The sequence below is a fragment of the Olea europaea genome, chromosome 2 (genome assembly GCF_002742605.1).
Source record: "Olea europaea var. sylvestris chromosome 2, O_europaea_v1, whole genome shotgun sequence".
Lineage (NCBI taxonomy): Eukaryota > Viridiplantae > Streptophyta > Magnoliopsida > Lamiales > Oleaceae > Olea > Olea europaea.
Genome location: NC_036238.1, coordinates 16482832 through 16504195, shown reverse-complemented (window position 1 = coordinate 16504195; position 21364 = coordinate 16482832). Strand labels below are relative to the sequence as shown.

The following is a 21364-nucleotide window of genomic DNA, read 5'->3' as shown; positions in this document are numbered from 1 at the left end:
TTTACCCATTTATGGGTAAAGATTTTTCATTTCTTACATATAGAATCAAATCATTATTGACTAGAAATGATCTTCCGTTCGCAGTGTGCATGAAATATAATGTTCAACAGTTTGGTGGGGACGTAGTTTAAATCTTTTTCTTTTGAAAAGTCAAAAAAGAAAAAAATGGAAAATGGATTTAACCGCTAATCATCGTCTACTGCTTCTATGTGTGGTGAAACAACGAATTTGGATTGAATTATATCAAATTAGAATACAATTTCTCAATTCAAATGTCACAAGTTCACCATAATCTCAAGAAGTACCAGAATACAACCGTTTGCATAATTGCATTTATTCAAAATTTCTTCATAATTCTACAATTCATACGGTCGTCACTTTAATTGCTAATTTAAATCAATTAGTTCACTTGCACTCATTAAACAGAGTTCGAGGGGATTCTCTATGTACAAAATGCTGTGTTTAGGTACGGGTGAAGCCGTGAAGGTGGCGTTCTATTGCATCTATGGCGACCCTCAAGAGGTAGACTGTGGGATGCTTGTACGGACGAATTCTATCATTTCTATCCGAGCTTTGTAAGATCACGTCTGAATCTGATGGATTACTCAAACTCGTCCAATTTCAGAAAGGAAGCGTACATCTGATTTCAGGAATGTTGGTAGGTGTTTAGTATTTGCACTTGTTTGTTTTTCTGTTCTAGTTAATCCATAAAATTTTGTGGATCATTGATCAAATTGTTATCTATTTCAAGTGCTTAATTGGATGCCTATGACGTACCTGGTGATATAGAAGTTAAATGGAGCTCCACTAATCCAGTCAAAGTTTAAGCATCAAAACACACAGATTATCTTCTTTGCTTGTGAATGTGGGCGACAATGCAGTGATAATTGTATGTTTTGAGTTTATGGTGGTTTTAGATGGGAAGAAGCTTTTCATCAGTTCACTAAATAGTCTTCGAGTAACCAAAGCAATTGATAACATATAAGTTTGTCTTACTTGAAGTTCGTTGATATTTTGAAGTTTACATAAAAATGAAAAGGAACGTAGGAACAAAGGAAATCCAAAAGATGAGCTAATTTTGTCCAATCATGTTAATTGATTTCTAATTTCATTGTCTGGTTACCAGAAATAAAATCCAACTAATACAGCAAAATGTTAGTGAGGAGTCATATCGTGACAAAGGTCAACTACCACTTGCTATCAACCTGTTGCAGCCCTTGTCTCATGTCTAGGCTTGAGACCAACTATGTAAATATGTAGGAGTTTAACACACAGAATTGCAGAGATATATTTGAAGTCATATATTGCTGTCGACCATCAACTTAATATTAGATTCGAAATTTAAGCACGAACAACTCATGATGTTACAATGCTCTAAATTTAAATGTGGCAGACCCTTAATTATCTCAATGATTTTATCTTCCCTAACCAAATGAGAGAATTCAGTTTCTGAAATTGAATTTAAACTTTCTTCCTTGATGCAAAATACCAACATCTCTGAAAATATTTTCCTCTCAGCCCCAGCCGAAGCTATTTAAATCAAATTTCTTGCAACTTGAAGCAGCATCATTTTTGTCATCTATGTTTAGATCCAGTTCTGTTGTAAAGTATGGTAGTTTAGACCCTGGCGTCGTCTTCTGATTCTCTGTTTTATGAGCATCTCGGTCAAAATATTTAGCATCTGCATCTGCATCAGCTTCAGCTTCTTTAAATCTGTCCTCTGAACAGCTGCTGCTGCCATTCCATGGTCCTCCCTGAGGTCCAATGGCCATTGATAAATTTCTGGAGTTTTCTTCTAGAGCAAATGCTTTTTCCACGTTGTCATTTGTTGCGCAAAGAAATCTGGTGCTCTCTTTCTGGTTTTCACACAGCCTTAGTTCAGTCTTCTGCTGCCTGAGTCCATTGTCATGATTCCTTGGTTCTATAGCTTCTCTAAAATTCAAAATTTTCGATCCGACTTGGTTATTGTACAATTCTTGGTCCTTGAGAGAGCCTTCACAGGAGGTTAAGCAGCTGTCTGTTGAACAATCCGTTGGCTGAGTTGTTTTTATTTGCTGTAGGCACAAATCCGACAGTTCTTTCATCCCTGAAAATGCAGAATTCAGGCATTGGGTGGATACTTTAGACACCAAATCAGATAACTGAACCTTGGCTGCCTCCAAACCAGTTGTCCCTAAATTCTGTGTTGCAAGGGTTTCCTCTGCTTTCTCTAGTACCGATTGTAAATATTTACCTTGGGCCTCGATCCGTAGCTGTAAATGGCGCTGTACCTACACATACAGAGTAGACCTGTTTTCAATGATGCATAAAAAGAATATGCACTTTGCTTTGCTTTTAACTGTTTACATATTCAACATTTAATTGTTGAAAATATGAAGAAATTTGGACTACTGTTATTTATTTTGGAAGGTTGCATTTCAATAAGAGATCAAACTTGTAATAACGATCCTACACGTGCAAAAATATTTGCCTCGTGAGTTGAATTTGGCCTGTTTTCATGGTAGATCTTTCAAAGGTCTGATGACAACTTTTTTCAGATTTCGGAGGGTTTTGAAGATTTCAAATTTTATTTTGTTTCATTAAATAAAAGTATGTATTCGCTTGTGTAGTGTTTTTTACCTCCAGCTGCTCATGTAGCCTTCTTTGCACTTCAATTTGCATTTCTATTGCTTCACTCAAGTGTAAATTTCTGAATATAAGATATTACAATACAATGGTGTTAATTTAATTATTTATTAGATCAATACTGTAAATCAACATAGGAAGAACGTGTGATATACTTTTTAATTCTTACTTATTTGTCTGGGGTGCCATGCTTGGATTACTCATGTGAGTTCCATTTGTCTCCGATATTCTTTCTCCTGTAGCTGTAAACATTTTCGAACTTAATAAACATATTTACTCATGAACTGGTATAGTTTGTAAAACTATGTTACTGGAAATCACTGGATTTCTTACCTGCTTTGTTGCTCCCACTGTTAGCTTGTCCATGGAGGTTCTTGCTGAGCCTGTACTTCTGCCAGCAAAAATGGAAAGGTTTGGACTACATTTTATCTCCAGATACAAAGTGATGCACATATGCATTGAGGTGGCTTCCATTTGATTCATTTCTATGAATGACTGTGAAGCAATTAGATTTAGATTCATAGAAACTTCAACATGTCGTGTTAGTTTTGGTCCACTCCTAACTTTTTCAACTGAGATCAAATCACTTCTAACCACCTAACTCGTCCTTCCCTTGTTTTATCCGGATCAGATGCTACCTTTACTTACTGCCGCATATTTTCATTTTTCATTATTGAGTCTTTTATGGTCCCACAGTATCTTAGCATTTTCATTTCCGCCACATTCAACTCATGGACATCTTGTCCTTTAACACCTGATATTCGGTGCTAAACAAGATGTCACAGTTTCATGTTGATTGTTAATCTGCAACAACCTTTTCCCTCTATTTGGGCTTGGGATCTTCTATGAAAACCCCTTGAAACTGCTAATAAAATATCTAGAAAATGCTATATAAACTGTGAATAAATTTTTTGATTAGTTTATTACTGCATTTTTTAGATTACATTGTTTCAGCATTCTCAATGGTTTTCCTGGAGTGAAAAGTAGGGATAAACGACGTCATAAAAGAACTTGACTGCTTCTTTGAAATGGTTATAAGTTGCCCGAGACCATGAGTTGCTTAAGCTTAAATATGGTAAAACTGAAAGTCTTATTTTCTCTTGTGCAGAACTCTAGTATTGGTTTTTGCAATTAACAATTTACCTGAAGGTGACTCTTTAAGTGGTACAAGGTTAAACCTTGAATCGCCATAAGTTTCAGCACTGATTTTGGAGTAGCTTCTGCAACAAAGGAATTGTTTTAGTTAGCTAAATACAGTAGTAGATTACTATATTGGTGCTTCATGAACATGATATGAGGCATTCACTTACTGTCTGCTCCACCTAGTTGATTAACTGCTTCTATGAAACGCCTATGGAGATCTGGAGTCCATTTTAGTCTTGGCTTAGCATCAGTGGAAAGTACAAGTCCTGAATCTCCGGTTCCATTTGCACCTTGAAGGAATAAGTGCCTATCAGAAGGAATGGACATTCTTGATATAGGATGCATGCTCTGTCCTTGGTGGTGATGACAATACATGTAATTGTCTTCAATAAGATGACTTGAAATAAGTGAGATTCGTGTTATGGGTAAAAGGAAATGATTGACATGGAGCTATCCTGAAGAGATCTAATGTGCCTGTTCCAATCTGCAATCACCCTTGAATGTGAAATACAATTTTGATATATTCCGTGTAGCACACTCTTGCATTCCTGATACTTGGTGAAAGAAAACTGTCTACTAATGCTTTTATCTACTTCTTGTTTTCTTTGGCCAATCTTTATTTACTAAAGCTGTGCTTGGGGATGTTTTATAAGCAAATAAGGAGAGGTGGGGTACATTGGAAGCATAGAATCTTGAACAGGGCCATCAGAACATCAAATCCAATTAAATTATCATTTGAAATGAACGGAGATCTTGTCCTTCCAGTTTTACACGTACATGGGGTCCTCTTATGCAACTTCCCTTTCCATTCTTAGAAAGCAGCACTAGCCATTAAAATTCCTCCGGACTATGACTTCTTGAAAAAACTTGACACCTTAGGTTTCATATAAGAATAGATCCACTTTAGACTTTATTTCTCCTGGCATTCATATCCATCATCAGGAAAAGTTTAGGAACCTTATTCCCTGAGTTAATGGTGGAATTTTATTCCAAGTTGGATTGGAGGAATCCACTATCTATAATGTCCTAAAATCTCGAAAGCTATTTTTTCCCCGAGGAAGATCCTGTTGACTGGAGCATCTATACACCATGCATGCATGGCAAGAAAGGTGGGAAATTGGTGAACATTCACTTCTCCTTGGGAGAGTTAGAAGGCCAGGTTTAGTTTATATGTGCACTTCCTTTTTCTTTTTTCCAATTTCATTTGGTTTATTTACAGTTTCAGTGTGTAATGAATCTAATGATCAAGTAAGGTGCAATGCCTTTATTGTCCTTGCACTTGATCTGGTGTTTGGCTTGTAGCAAGAAGATATGCCAGCTATTTGGAGTGCATAGACTTGCCTCCAATTTTTCCATACTATCTTTTTTCTTTTATTTTTTTCATCTTTTCATAGTTATACACAAACAAAAGTGGGACGGGTCCTTTTTGATACAGGGTGAAGATTCTTTTAGGTGGTGTTAGAATTTATTCAAGGAAAGAGGACACCTACAGTGGCTTCAGTTCTTTCTGCAGTATTTCAGCTTCACATGCTGTGCATCGCTACACATACCTATTTTATCTTCGAGGCATGATAAGTAGACTTCTGCATATTTTTGGGCAAAATTTATTATTTATATTTTAATATATCTTGTTAGAAAGAAATTTGAGCATTGTTAAATACGTAACATGTCGAGTGACCGATAAAAAGGGGAAGAATTGTTACTCCTTAGCTTTGTTTAATGTCCTGGAGTGGCATAATGAATATATTCCTTTTTGTTTCCTTCAAAAAGTTTAGTACTTATTCTGCGAAATATTAAAGAGGAGAGAAGTCCCAATCAGATCTTTTAAATTCTTCAAATGGCATAAAGAAGTTGGTATGCAATTCCTTGGGACCCCTTCAGAGAGAAAATAAATGATCGTACTTGCTCTGTGCTTTCGTATGATAAACACATGTGAAGTCAGGACTAGATGACCACTTGCTTTCCCCTTGACTTGAGCTTAAATGGCTTCGAAGATACTTGGACATGAATCTACTAATTTTTCTCACTCTGCATGATTATGTTTTCTAATCTTTGGGGTTAATGGATTTTATCAACATGGATGTATTATGACATACATTGAGTTGCTTCTTAGATCATTGTCATTATGAATATGGATTAAAGGATTTTATCAACACAAGTGTATGTATGACATACGTTTGGTTGCTTAAATTATTGTCTTCACTGATAGGGTGTGACCAGCATTTACATTACATTGCATAAAAACTATATGACTTTTAAATTAACTTATTGGTCCTATTCTTTTACGTGCATAATTATATTTACCTATTGCTAGAAACTTATGAAATGTGTTCATCATTCACACAGCATACTCCTACGTTGAATTCATCATGTTATCTTTCATTCCATAGCCATGATCGACGTACCAAATCTATAACCATGTTGCACTATGTATCTTATTTCATGTCTTAAATTGAGAATTAATCTTCTATGCATGTATATAGTAAAATACTCAACATGATCAACTACTGAAGGAGAATAACCTCACCTCAACCAATATTCGGGTTTTCCTACTCATTACTAATACTCTACAATGGATGACAAGATTTATCATTTCTGTCCTACATTATCTCTGATCTGATGAAAGAAAATTCTTCTCTTCCCTTGAAGGCCTGAACAATGTCTGTGCATTAGCTCCTTTAAGCTTTTGAGGAAAGAGTATTTGATTCGGATTTGTGAGGATATTTTATGCAATTTGGAGGAATCTCTGAAACCTTTATGCAAAGTGTTAAAAAGCAGAATTCTTCAATAGCTTGATAGCAAATGGATAGGATATTAGGATTGAATTGCAGATGGGAAATGTTATGACGCTTCTCAACCGGCATCATCAAATGGTCATGATGAGACTAGCTAGTACATACATTATATCATCTGTAAGTATATTAAGGATCCGGTATGAATTTTTAAGTTTCTTCTGGAGCTCTGTTTGCACAAACGAACATAATTGTATACTGGACATAGATAAATATGGAAAGTCTTGTGCATATCACTAAAACTCTCATTTTGGTTTCTTTGTTGAAACTTTTCCAAAATCAATGAGTTTTAGTTCAAGAGTAAATACATTATATATTTGTCTTATATTAAAGATAAGACAGGTATAAAATTAATTAGTTAACCAAAGTTGGAAAATGGAGAGTTGGAAAAAAAAGTAATTGAACTTCATAGACATTTTGTCTTACTAAGGTATGAAAATCACTTGCAGCTTGCTCACTTATGTAAGGATAATGGAAAGCACTGTTTGAGCTTATACGCCTGTGTGCAACCTGGTCTATATGGTGCCAGTGAGGCATTGATGGTGTATAAGCACTCGACGAGCTTGTATCTTCAAAAATCTGGCCTGTCAATTTTATTTACATTATACTAGAGATTTAGTGGTCCAGCTCTAATCTGATTAATCACTTGACACTTTAAGATCATATAGCTGAAAATGAGGGTTCATCAAGTCAAAAATTAAAATATAACTTGCTACAGTCAAAAAAATTAGAATTGTTAGATCTTCAGGCCAAATGATTGAAGTTCCGTTTGGATTACAATTTATAAATTGGTCATAACTACCCACACATTTTGTGTGATCCAATACTATTTCTCTTTATATATTGATTTATATATATCTACCAAACGGAGGCTAAATTGTTTTAAAATTTAAATTCTGGTAGGCTGTAAGAAAAGACACCATCAAGTCTGTATATTTCAAGAAGTTTTCCATGATTTAAAACACCCTTAAGATCTTTTAGTTCCTGTTTTTCACTCCTAACTACCCACAGGAAAGTAGTTACTTCATAATCTGTTTTTCTATACATTTTTTATTAAGAAGCTCTTATTTTATTTTTGTAATTAAGAGAATGAACGGTAATGTTTGTTGGTCATTTGAGTTGTGGTACGATATTCGATTAACGCCAACTATTTGCTATATTCTTGCACTTTACGGTTACCCTATTATTGCAATTCATAGAGCTTTTGGCTAGTAATGCAGTGTCGTACAATCATACATAGAATGAATATTTTTCAACTTCTATTTCAAGTCTCTTTGCTGGACCCAATAATCTTTCTAGTAATGGTACATTTACAAGTACTTAAGTTTTCTTTCCTTGATGTTGCCATAAAGCCGTACGTTCTTTTCATTGTTTGATTATACGGAATGGCTATTAGCTTTCATCATTGCATTCAAAAGTTTTATTGTATATACATGTTATGTATGTACAATATTCTCCACTTTAGAAGAGAGAACATGGCCTGTCTTCTTTCTTGTACTTAAAAAGTATTGTTCATTATTTTACTCTTTCATCTTTGATAGGATAATTTGCAATTGAAGAATCTGATAGCATTTGAGAATAAATTTGTGTGCAATTCAATCATTAACTAGAACTGGTGTAAAATGTTGATTGGTTGCACCTTGTTGACCCCTCATTGTATTGGCAGAAAAACTAACAAGATTATAATGACAGTGGAATGGTATTTGAAATTGAAAAGGATGTGTTTCTGTGTGTGTGTGTGTGTGTGTGTGTGTGTGTGTGTTGAGAAAAAGTGGGATTCTGAGGAATGGAATATTAGAATCTTACTCAAAAGTAAAGGCTACTGGAAGTATTCTCAAGGCAAGAATTTTGTTATTCTTGTTATTCAAGGCCGCATGAAATGGATTCCCATTTTTCCTTGCATTCTTTATTCTCAAGCATATTACAGTTTAGGATGCCTTTCATCGTGTATAGTCAATTATTTCTCTTCTTAATTAAGTACTGCTATGTTTGCCTATTTTTTGTCCAGTTGTTCCTGACTGTGATAATTTGTATGCCAGAAACTTTTGTGCAACCAGGTTGTTCAGCTTCTGGTGCAATGATTTCCAAAATAGTAAATATTCAATAGATTATCTATGTGATCGAATATTATACAAGTGCTTCTCATAGTGTTCTTGCACTTAATAATTACTATATTCGGTTTCACGGTCAGGGCAACAATGATTTTTGTAACATATATGTTATATTCTTATGAACTTATGCCCTTACACTTAAGTCGAAAAAAAGATTCTCAATAATTAAAGTGCATGTTTGTTGTGTTGAATTGAACATAACTAGAAAGAATGCAATTCACATTGCATGTGCAAATGGCCTATCATCCAGAGATGACATTTTATTTAAAAATAAACATATAGTAACTAGGATATTTGAAATGAATAATGTTATTTATACATCATTGTGTATATAATGATGACATGGAAGAGAGAAAAAAGGGGGAAAAAAGAAAGATGGAAAGAAGAATAATGCTATTTATACATAATGATGACAATTTGATATATAGAGTGATAATATGGTTGATATTAACTGATTTCATTTTATTTCATTCTCTCTCTCTCGCTCTATGACATCATCAATATATAAACTAATATGTACACAATTATTGACAAATAGCATTATTTTGGAAAGAAAAAATATTCAGTCGCTATAACAATTCTGCTACAAGAACAGACTCAATGACATATTTTTATATACAAATACACTTGACAACACTTGGCAATCATCCATTGACAGTTAAAAAAAAAAAATACACCTGTGAATAAAAAATAGTCAAGTCATTCTATCAAGAAATTGCCTGTTCAAACAACATTATTCGTTATTATAATCTCTCTTTCATTTCATATATTTGTACACCATTATATACACAGTGATGTACAAATATCATTGCTCATTTGAATATTGCACATTATTTTCTTATGCATTTATGACCTTCCAATTCTATTATAAATGCATGACTGATGTAGATTTTTTGTAAATAAATTTTATGAAAAGTGATGTTTTGGAAAAATGTGTAATTAAAAAGTTGAGAAAAGTTATGGGTTCACGTGAAAAATTATTTTATTGAGAGAATGTATGTGATTGAAAATGAAATAGATACCAATGCATTTTAAAGAATTTGCATCAAACATGGACTAAACATGATTTGTGAAGCAGATCCAAGTTGCACTTGCAAGTGGTCCATCATGTGGAGATAATATTTTGAATTATTCTAGTTGTACAATCAAGTTTTACAAAACTTGGTTGACAACTAGTGAGGTGTGGGATTCACACCATTGATTAAAAAAACAATTTTTGAAGTATATGGCGTGGATCTCTGTCAATTCATTGATTGTAAATCAAGTTGTTAACTAGGTTGTACACCTAGCATGTTTCTAATATTTTACTTGGAAAGGAATATATATGGAACCTAAGTCTAGATTTTGAAGGGGATATAATTATGTGTTGGTGCAAATGCAAATTGAATTTAAGTGGGAACAAATTTGTTCTTGATGCAATTGAGATCTTTTGTTGGACTCTTGTTTAGTTAATATAATCCAACTTGAATAAAAATCACTGTCCATATTATTGTGCTATCAATGTAAAGTAGTGTCTTAATCAACAAAACGTGGAAAGAAAATGAAAGCCATAAGGCCACTAAATTGCTTATTTTAGAAATTTTTGAAGCATATATTACTAGATGATGGCACCTGCAAGAGCAATATTATTTGAGCTTTGATTCCTAATGAGAATATGAGAGAATAAGAGATCGTTTGATGCACACTTTTAATAAATAAAGTTGATAAAAGTTAGTGGATCCATGAGATATGTGGTTAAAAAGGAATAAAAATTGTGGATGGAATGAAATTGGTGTTAAAAATGAAGTTTGATAAGCTCTTAGCAAAATAAATAATTACATCAAATAAGCTCTAAAGCTGTTCTAAAACTTTCCTATGGGTGGGATTGTGGGCATGATATGTTAAAAGAAAAGAAAATGGGGTATATAAAGTTTTAACAATTTAATCCAATTCCGGTTCTTCCATATTTCTTCTTTGGCTTTTAGGATAAATTTCCTTCAGGGTTCATCCTACATTTGATAGGCGTGACATTTATACCCTTAACTTTTTAGTATTATGCACATGTTATCCTATTTGACTGAAAACATCAATTTAATGATCACTCAACACCCATGTGATATTTAATTGAAATCTTAAAATTATTTTATTTTTTTAAAGAAGAAAAATATTTAATATTTGATTTTTGGAATAAAGGAAATCTTTTTAAGACAATTTTACACTTTTAATCGAACATCATGTGCATGCCTAAACAGATATTTTTCGTTAGGTAAGGATACTATATGTATTATGTTAAAATATTAGGGACATGAACGCTACACTTGTAAAAGTTTGAATTTCTTGATTGGGATGGCAAATATAAATATTTATTGATGTATTAACCAAATATTATTGTTTCAGTTTCTAAAGTTCCGTTTACCTCCCAATTGAATTCCTCTAGAATTTTTTTTAGAATGGTAAATATTCGACTTTTCAACCTGCAAAAAAGGTGGTAAGAGTGAAAATTTACAAGACTGCCCCTAGTCGGCTCCATCGTGTTAATTTCTAAACATCTATCCAGTTCTCCCCGGTATAAAATCCAATCTCGATCATTCTCCATATCTAGGTTGGACCTAATGTTTGACGTAAATTGACACATTTAGCACTAAATGGGTTAAAATATTGACAATAGTATTTTTATATTGTATCTCCACTTCGTGATTTTCATCTCTACAATGATGAGTATACAGAATGAGAACACTTTAAATCGACTACCACTTTTCGTGAGTTCAATATTCTTGATTCCTTGATATCTCGTTGAGAAATTTTGCTATGTAATTGAGATAATTTTTTTTCTGGATAAAATTTCTCGATTACGACGTAAGGCTCCCAATCTAGGTCAAGAAAACAATAATATTATAAACATATTTTATTCATCAATTATCAGGATAATGCGTTTTCAAGAAGCACAATGATGCACAACGATGTAATGGCTCAATTATTTTCAATGAAATTTAATAGTAATAGATCCCGCAAAATGTGTGTATAATAATAAATAATAGTTATAAATGTGTGGTTGAAATATAAAAAATAGTTAAAAGATATTTCGATGCATCTTTATCATTAGAAAAAATATTTTAATGCTTCGGAAAAAAATAAATTAATATTCCTATTAATTGTATTACCTGTTCGATTTATAGCCACAGTCACTACTCAAATAATAAACCCAAACAACCTCCCATCGCCTAAAACTATCATCTCCGCGGGTTTCTTGCCAGAAAATGATGGTCGGAGCACTGAATTTTACTCCAACTCCAATTTTTAGGCGCCACTTTCGACTACTAAATTGTCTAACAAAAGAGTATTTTTTGTACAATCATCAACAAATTCTTCAGAAACCCCTGTCGCTTCTACCTCTGTGAGCATCAAAGAGGAACATAGTTCGGGTTTTTTTATATTGCCGCCTCCTAACTTCAATCCTCCCAAGCCCAACCCTTTCGGTCCAACCCGATAAGGTTTTTGACATTTTGGGGGCTTCTCTTGTGTTGGTTTTTCATATTCAGCGCTACACCAAATTTTGCACAATTTTACATAAAACTAAAATTTATTTTCAGCCATTACACAAACGAACAATGTTTAACCATTTTTTTTCTTTTTATTTTTATTTTTTATAATTTTTTTATTTGAAATCTTATTTATTTAATTATTTTATAAATACATAAATTATTAAATAAATAATTACGTTAAATTACAAAAAAATATTAAATTCATTAATAAATATAAAAATATATAGTACAATTAATAGAACACTACAACAACAAAAATATTAAATCAGGCCATTGGAAAATAGTACAGTGCATTTGAAATTTGGATATTACGATATTACGAAGTTGCAAAATTTTTGCAATTTAATTCTCAGAATTCATACGTTCTTTCCACAAATGATCAATTAATGCATTTCGAAGTGCAATGTGAGCCTCTTTATCTTTGATTTATCTATGACGAGCAAGAAATTCCTGAAAATGTTGATTTTCGTCTTCAACCAAATCAACTTTCAGACTTGGCGCTTCCGTCCGTTCTTGAACTGTTGCACCAACATTATGTCGTTGTTTAATATATTTCGTGTTAACTTTAATAAATAATCGTGTTATTTTAAATTTTTTCTTCTTTTAATTAATTTATTAATTATTATTTCTTATATTTAAATTTTATTTTAAATGCAAATAATAATAATAATAATAATAATAATAATAATAATAATAATAATAATAATAATAATTTATTGTATTTAAAAATATATAGTACAAATGATACAACTACAATTCATCAATTATTTGGAAAAGGAGAAAAAATAGGCAAAATAGACTTCACCAGTTTGCATCATTTTGGTGCAAAGTGAATAGTGTTGCATTGCACCATTTTGCATCAAAATGTTGCAAAGTATAATGTTGCATTGGAGCAACTTTGCACCAAAAAATGGTGCAATTTGGTGATTTGGGGTTCACATTGGAGATGCCCTTACTATGTGCTTGTTTCTGGGTAATGTTTTAACTAAGTTTTTCTTGAAATAAATTTTAGTGAATTTTATTATTTACTTGTCTCCGTACATGTAAACACTAAATAGTAAATACATGAATATCTGTTTTCATTTAATTGTTTATGCGTTTCTTAGTGTTCAATTGTTTGTGTTAAAAGTGAAGTGCAAAGCATAGTCATGTAGATTTTGGGCGAGATTCATTATGATTTTTTGTAAAGATTGTGGGGCCTCGTAAATGTACTGTCAACTAAAATAGTTTAAAAGCTTTGCTCATAAGGTGAATTCTAGATGGAGGAGATGTAGTGTATGAACTTATTTAATCAGAAGTAACTTCAGTGTGAGAAAAAGTTGGATTTCCATCGTCTATTCATTGAAAAGGTACCTCAAAATCTTAATCAGAGTCTTATTAGTATAAGCTTATAAAGGGTCCTTGCTGGTTACGATTACAAAAGAACACATTTATATGTTGTTGCTTCATTTTACGTGCAAGAAGGGGTCACATCTGAGCGAAGTATTGGAGCCTGTTGAGATGGAAAACTATCCCAAACAAGGATAAAAAAATTTTGTAGTATGTCCACTCACTGTCATTTGATTTTAGGATCGATGTATTAACAAGTCTTCGTCTTCATCCCTTTTCTTTATAAAGCAAAGGCATTTTAAGTAACTCTCTCATTCAAATAACTGAATAAGTATCTCTGTGGATACTCTGCCTCTTTCTACAAACTATTGTGCTCTTGATGATTTAGGCGGTAATTTTGAGAATGCAATGGAACTTAGAAATATGGGTTCGTTTAGTGATTTCTTGAATTTTTATAAAATCGTCGTTGAGTTATATATGCTTTTCTAGCCATAGCTCCTTGGAGTTGGCTTAAAGGGACGAGCTGGTAGGAACCACAAGAAAGGTAAATAATAATTTGCTAAAAACACTTCATTCCAATATTATTAGAGATAATTAAGATAGGTGAATAATTTACGAGGTCGGCAATGCATATGCAATGTTCATAACTGGGACTTCTGCTCAGAAAGTAGCATTCAAGTTAACTGTTTAGTGACATCATTATGTCACATTGTCAATGGTATCAAAGATGAAACTACCCAACTTAACACGTGATAAAACAGAATTAAACCAGCGAGCAGCTTGTGATTACCAGTTCTGATGTTTAGTACTCACTCTGATATTTGGATAGTTATCGTGTATGAAGCATGTTAATCTAAAAATGGCAGCTCGAGTAATAAGAAATATGGATTTGGAGGCTTTCTAGTTACTATGTTTCTTAAATTCTCATTCCTCTCCTTTATGGCAGGTATTCGGCATCTTTTGTTTCCAAGAATGAGATTCCATCCGAAGATTATGCTCTTTAATTTTAGGTCATTAGGCTCTTTCATTTTCCCTATTATATCCATGTGGTTCTTCTTGTATGAAGACTAAATGCATATGTTGCTCTCTTCAAATATGGATTATCTATGATGCGTGGACTTTCTTCAGATGTTCCCTTTTGTTGGAAGGTAATCCCATTCTTTTCTGGCTTCGAGTAAGAAATTCTTTTTAGCCATGTGTCTAGTCATCCACATGCACAATCTTACATGAAATGAGAAAATAGGCCTTTAATTCTTGTGGGTGTTTATATAAATGTTATGCTACACAGCTCTTAGTTTGTCTTAAATTATTAGGGTAAAGCGCTAGGAAAATTCGTAGGTTCGATTCTTGCTGGATGCATTTGGAGGACCGAAACATGCCATTGAAAGACTACTAAAACAAAGATGAGTTGTCGAGTTCCTCCACTTTTTTTTTTTTTAAATAAAAAAGGGTTGGGGGGCGGGGATGACAAGAAGATATTGGAAGGGTCTCTCTACCAGGTGTTATACCCTTGGCTTCACGGGGCCCCCAATTCTGTCTTTTTTTGTTAGCTTATCCATAATTCCTAATAGAAATAATAGAGGAAATTGCCTATAGATTAAGGGATGACATTTTTCTGAAGGAAAATATCAATTGATTATGGTTATTTTGGCAATAAATAGAATCTCATGGACTTTTTACACTTTTGTTTAAGAGCATACATAGTTTTTAGTTGCTGCATCTTGCAAATCATTCTCAATGTACATTTCGTGATATGAATTGAAAATTATTGTTATTACAGGTTCGGGGAATTGTTGCGTTTCTGGACCTTGATGTGTTATTCTATCCTTGTCCGAGAAATGGCCCAAATTTTCGTCATAGGGCTGCACAGATGGGTGGAAAAACACAATTTCTTACTTGGTTAGATACTGCATGAATAGGAGTAAAGAGTGTGATGGAAGTTGAACTGTTTTTGTTTGTATCGACCGCATATCAATATTATAATACCTGTTCCTCTGAATCTAGAAAATACTCTCTCAAAAGGACTCAGTAATTCTATGTAGCTAAAACTTCATATGTTCCACATTTCTAGCACAGGAGTTTCTATGTATGAATCAGATGACATCATTAAGTACTTAGTTGAATTATTTTACCATAGCCCTTGGTCTTTGTAATTCGATTTGTTATGATATTCTGGAATTTTCTGAAATCAAAGGGGTCTTTGGGCTTCTAAGAAGTTAGCCTCAAAATGGTTTTGCATCCAAAATCCAGATATTTTGCGGGGGATTCTTAACTAGCTTTCTTTTAAGCGGCATCTTTAACCATCTGACAGATACCACCCTTTGGATGAAACGTCTATCGTACTTTTGATGTCTTCTAATTCAGTATTAGCTTGTTTCGTTTCCTGCAAATTCAACAACGGTATTATCAGGGACTCTTGTTGATTTTCTTTTTCTGTAGGTGATGGAAAGGTTCCAATTTTGTTGTCTCTAGGTCTACTGACTGTAAGCAATACAATCTGAGTTTCACTATGTTTAATTAGTTGGAAAAGAGTATACTTTTGATTTGTTGCCTGGCAACTTCTTTTCTCACAGACCTTGACCAATGGCTTGGGAAGGGTATAGTCTCTGTCTTGGTGCCTCTCTGTGCACATGTATAGGTGGACGGAGATAATGGTTAGTTACGAAATTGATTACACCACCTATTACAGCGTGCCACGTCACCTAATGCTTAAGAAATCAATTCAGTACATAAATATAACGTGAACACATGCATTTATTTGTGTTGTGCCTTGAATATTTTTTTAGAATGGTGAAGGGAGCTATCGAGAATAGGAAATTCAACTTCCATCCTAAATGTGCACCTCTATGGATCACGCATTGGGCATTCGCAGATGACTTGATGTTATTTGCTAGCGGGATGTTATATCGGTTGGTATCTTGAAGAATTGCTTAACTAGCTTTGGTGATATATTGGGACTTACAGACGGACCTTTGAGTGAATTTGTAGTGCACATGAAATTTGAGTACATGTACTTTATAGTTTGATCATTGAGTTGAAAATTCTGGTCCAAATAGTTCCTACTCTCTTAGGTTGGTTAACTAATTAAGGACCAACAACTATTTTTGTTTTGCCCCCCATGGCACATTCTAACTGGCAAAAATAAGGGCGCTTCAAAGGTGGCAAATCAGAGATCATGAGTTCGATTTCTAAAAAGTTCTTGGAAGACAGATATTCTCCTGGAAGGCAATATTTATTTTGGAAGGCACGAGCTCTACTGGAAAGCAATGTGCAAAGATGAAAAATACGACTTGCTTGGCACTTTGACAGATCAGTTGGGGGCTCTTGAGCACTGGTCAGTTTGGGCACAACCTGTGGTTTAACTTGTCTGCAACTTGAGGGGTCAAGGTGTAGACTCCAAGATTTAATCACTGTAAGGTGGATACCTAGATATCAAAAAAAAAAAAAACAACAACTATTTTTGTTGCTCTTTAATTTGGTCAACTGATTGTACTGTCCTCGAACACACTTCCTAACAAAAAAATAATTCAAATTATCATTTAGGTTTGTCAGTCGATTAAATACTGTACCGAGAAAAGTTGGTATCTTTAATTTACGATCCAAATTATGTTTGGAGTTTAATAAACCAACCACTCATTCAACCGTCAAAATATGCTAATAAGTCCTCTCACAAAAATACTAATAAAATTTTGAATCAACACGAATCAATCAAAAAGAGAGAGAGAGAAATGGGTTTCCCTAAACACTAAACCCTTGTTTGAACTCCATTATTTAAAAATTCATTTTCTTTTCCCCAAATTCATTTTCGACTATATACAATTTGCAAGCGAGAAGCTTGCCAGGTGAAGATACAAAGTGAACTGCTTGAAACGGTACGAATTGGAAAAGGAAAGTTGACAATTTTGAATCGAGAATTTCGATTCTAAGCAAAGGATCATGACACTTGAGAGATGATCCTTTATTGAAATGGCAAGACGACACCTCTTGCCGAGATAAATTGAGTTATTTTCTAAGTTCCACAATGTTGAACAAATTTCCACATTTACAATTATTCTACTTGTTTCTCTCTCGATTCATTAATTTTCCAATCTCACATATGTGAAATAAGTTAATTAATTACTCGGGCTTGTTGACATAGGGTGCTTAATAAGAAAAATGGGAATTTTTAAATACTGATATAAAAAAAAAAGTACAATTATTTTACACTAAGGGTGTGTTTGATTACATTTATTTTTCATGAAAAATATCAGTTTTCCACCCAAATTCCTACTTGAAGTGTTTGATTGTTATTTTTTTTCATGGAAAACATCTTCCAACTTTTGAAAATATGCCTAATTTTCCTTGTATTAAGGAAAATATTTTCCTTGGGTAGAGGTGATTTTTATTTTCCACAAAAGATAAAAAACATTTTCTTTTCTATATGATATTTTGCATGTCAATCAAACACACTCTAAAAGAAAACGAGTCCAAAACACTTACACTATTCAAAAAATGAAAAAAAAAAAAAAACAAAAACAAAAACTTGAGTCCGTATTCTCACCCGAACGGATCCACGAGGAAACCAGTTCATCAACGTCCCACGTTATCCAACGGCTCCTCTTTCAACTTCCACGCATGACTTGTACGCGCCATCTGTAATCAACTTTCCAGCCGTAGTCCCACGCTCCGATCTAAATCCAATGACGTCAAAATCGCCTGATTTAAATCCTTCGCAGTCCAAGACCCGGACCGCCGGCCCGAAGAGAACCGTTTTATTCCTCCCAATCCAATCACTTACCGGGATCTCGCGTAGTTTTACACTCACGCTCTTCCTTTGAGGTTCAACCGCCTCCTCCACCACCACTCTTCGACTACCCGATCGGACCGGATTGCTATGAACCTTCATGCAAAAAATGACGCTCATTAGCTTAGAATAAAACCCGATTTTTTGTTTCTCTCGCCTAGCCCTTGTTTTCTCCGCATTCATTTTCAATGAATTTGACCTCCGCCTCCCACTCTTTGATCTAACTCTTCCCATGCAAGAAACCTTGGGCGAAGACGGCTCAGCCACCGAGTCGGCCCTCTTCACTACCGACTCGGACCGTTTCGGAAACAGTCTTATATTAGTCGGTTTACAACACCTTCTCTTGGAATCAACGTAACTAGTTTTCTGGGTTTTGGGCAATCCAATAATCGATACTTTGGATTTGAAGTTAACCGGAACCCGCTGAGAATTAGAATTCGAATTTGGGATGATACTCGGGTTCAAGTTGGTAGAATTGGAGTTGCCCCTGGTGGATTCTTTGCACTCGTAAAATGCGTTTCGATCCAACCAATCATATTCCGCGTCCTTCGAAAGCCAGAAGGATTCCGGTGGATAGTCGGGCGCCGGTGGCACGTGAACCGAGCCGGCAGAGTCTGGGATCTCTTCATTTTTTGGTAAATCTTCGTCTGCGAGTGTTTCACAGACAATTTTCCTGTCAAGATCAACTTGAGGCATCATAGAAGATTGTGAGAGAGAGAGGTGATGGTGGATTGGAAATTTTATGGAGGACGTACAGAAGGAAAATAAATATAAAAAACATTAGTTAAACAAATGTTGCATTTTATTGGTGATTTTGGAGGGAGATTCAACTGCTGATTTCATCTTGTGGGATTTTTCTTCTTGTACACACCTCACGTCTTTTTATTTCTAGACCAGTTACTTGTTTGATGGGGATTTTAATAATTAATTTTTTAATCGTTAGAGATAAAGTGGATCCTATTCGTAAGATAAAAATTCAAAAATGATGACTAGAATAGTGAAATAACGATCAAAAAATTGATTTTAATTAACTTAAAATCTGTACCAATCAAGCACTAGAAAAAGATACAAAATAGGAGAAAGCAAGGAATAATTATTTATTTATTATGCTGAGAAGGACACAAATGCAAAAGCCTTCAAAAACTATGATCATTTTTGTTAAATTGCTTTGACTCTAATCAGCCTATTGTTTCCATAAAGATTTGTAAAAATAAGATATTTTCTCATTTTAATTCCTAATGTAACTAATTTTATGATTGCCAGATGATGGATGTTGCACGTTACACGTGTTTCTTTATTTTTTTGGATCATAGATTCATAGTCTAGTGAATGTGTTTATTTGAAATCTAACGAGCTCCAATAAACAAATAGCATAAAAAGCTACTTAGTTAATGAGTCACTTAGAGCCTGCTTGGGAGTGATTTTGAGAATTGATTTTTTGACCATTAGGAGAAAAGTGAGGTCCACCCGTGAGAGAAGAAGTCAAATATGACGGTTGGAATAGTGAAATAACGGTCAAAAAATCAATTTTTTTGGTGAAAAAATCGAGTCCAAACAAGCCCTTAATAAAACAGTATGACCCTTTAAGAGGAGCTACAATATCATCAAAAATTAAAACATTAGTGCCAAAAGAAGACAAAGATTGAACACACTAATCTACACAATAGGCATGATCAAAGATTAAAGCACGAAACCAATAGTCCCTGAATTCATATGCTTACAAACTGAACTTCTTTCCCTAATTCCTTCGCTCAACTTTGTAAAACGTTTCCGTTTTAGTCCTACTTCCATCTCCCGAACTAACGGAATGCTTATCTGAAATTCACGAACTTTTAAATACTTGGCTTTTAGAAAAATAACAACTTTTTGTTTCTTCTTTCGGAAAATAATAATAATAATAAATTATTTGACGATTCTATACTTTTTGTTTTTCATACATTGAAACATGGAAGTACTGTACGGACTCACTACTGTACCGTCGTGTTTTAAATTAGTCAAAATTATTGTTTATTCATCCAATAATTGAATTAGTGGATTTGTGATGTGATTCTTCACCAGATTACTGTTTAGTCATTCAATAATTATCCTTCTTCATAATTATTCAATAATTTAAGAGGGATTGAGTACAGCTAATTATTCGTCTACATGACGCGGTTTTGGTATAACAAGAGGAATGGTAGATCAACTAGGTACAGGTCAGCTACATTTCGTTTGTAATACAAAGATTTTACGAAATTCAATACATGATTTTGGCATTGATAATTTTTGGATTACTTTAGTTTTCAAAAATTCAAATTCAATCAAATTTAGGATTTATATGATTGCAAGAATGGAATTTGGGTGGAAAGAAAACGAATTCTAGAGAATTGAATTGTCTAGAGCTTGTTTTACTGGGAATTGTTACTTAAATGTATTTGATTAGTATAATTTTTCACTGAAAAATATTGAAATTTTGGATCTTTTAATGTTTGTATGGCTTTGTTTTCATGAAAATTGTCAATTAAAGAGATAAAATTTATTTTTATTGTCAAAAAAAAAATTAAAAATTTAAAAAAAAAAAGCTAGAAAAGTGATTTCCCACCAAACCCATGGGAATTGAAATTCCACAAAACTATGGAAAAAGGGATCACGGGGGTGCGAGGGGGGATGGAAAATCAATTGCCAAGTAAATTCTTGCAATCAATTAAACAGGTCTTAGTTCTTTACTTCAGAAAAAATAATTTTTACAAAAATTTCGGTCAACAATTGAAATATATCAAACTAGGAAACACACCCATGTTTGGTATGTGTTTATAATCGGTCACATCTCATTTTATTCACATATTTCATAAAACCCACAAATATTATTCACTTATCTATCATTAATCTATGTATTTGTAGATCATGTTGAAACTTTTATAAAAATTTTAAACTTTATAAAACTACAAACTTTAGAGCTTGAAAATTTAAGTTCTTTTATTGTCAAGATCCTCCATATCAAATTACTAAGAAAATTAATAATACGTCACATGCTTTAATTCATTGAGAACGATTCTTTATTATTGGATTTTGATTCCGGAT

At 33.5% G+C, this 21364-nt stretch overlaps 2 protein-coding genes across 3 annotated transcripts; both read right to left on the bottom strand.

The window, feature by feature from the left end:
• Window positions 1-1068: 1068 nt before the first annotated feature.
• On the bottom strand, window positions 1069-5293 carry LOC111412569 (myb-related protein 2-like). 2 transcript variants are annotated; one of them, XM_023043508.1, is made up of 7 exons: window positions 3936-5293; window positions 3769-3845; window positions 2959-3016; window positions 2795-2867; window positions 2620-2689; window positions 2234-2270; window positions 1069-2086 (listed from the first exon to the last, which is right to left on the bottom strand). In XM_023043508.1, exons 1-7 carry the CDS (start codon window positions 4141-4143, stop codon window positions 1515-1517), a joined length of 1095 nt encoding a protein of 364 aa, XP_022899276.1. In that variant the 5' UTR covers window positions 4144-5293; the 3' UTR covers window positions 1069-1514. The 2 variants fall into 2 exon arrangements, with proteins under 2 accessions (XP_022899276.1, XP_022899273.1); XM_023043505.1 differs by having other exon boundaries at window positions 1069-2270; window positions 3936-5279.
• Window positions 5294-18103: 12810 nt separating this feature from the next.
• Window positions 18104-19000, bottom strand: LOC111373083. The gene has a single exon (XM_022995554.1). The coding sequence runs from the start codon at window positions 18998-19000 to the stop codon at window positions 18104-18106; it is 897 nt and encodes a 298-aa protein (XP_022851322.1).
• Window positions 19001-21364: the final 2364 nt, after the last annotated feature.

What these genes read in the sequence shown, in the direction of transcription:
- LOC111373083 (XM_022995554.1), bottom strand. Translation starts at nt 19,000, where the DNA reads ATGCCTCAAGTTGATCTTGACAGGAAAATTGTCTGTGAAACACTCGCA.
- LOC111412569 (XM_023043505.1), bottom strand. Translation starts at nt 4,143, where the DNA reads ATGTATTGTCATCACCACCAAGGACAGAGCATGCATCCTATATCAAGA. An exon ending in CAGTGGGAGCAACAAAGCAG is followed by an intron (nt 2,868 to 2,958) that starts GTAAGAAATCCA and finishes AAATGTTTACAG; the next exon opens with CTACAGGAGAAAGAATATCG. An exon ending in ATGGCACCCCAGACAAATAA is followed by an intron (nt 2,690 to 2,794) that starts GTAAGAATTAAA and finishes TCTTATATTCAG; the next exon opens with AAATTTACACTTGAGTGAAG.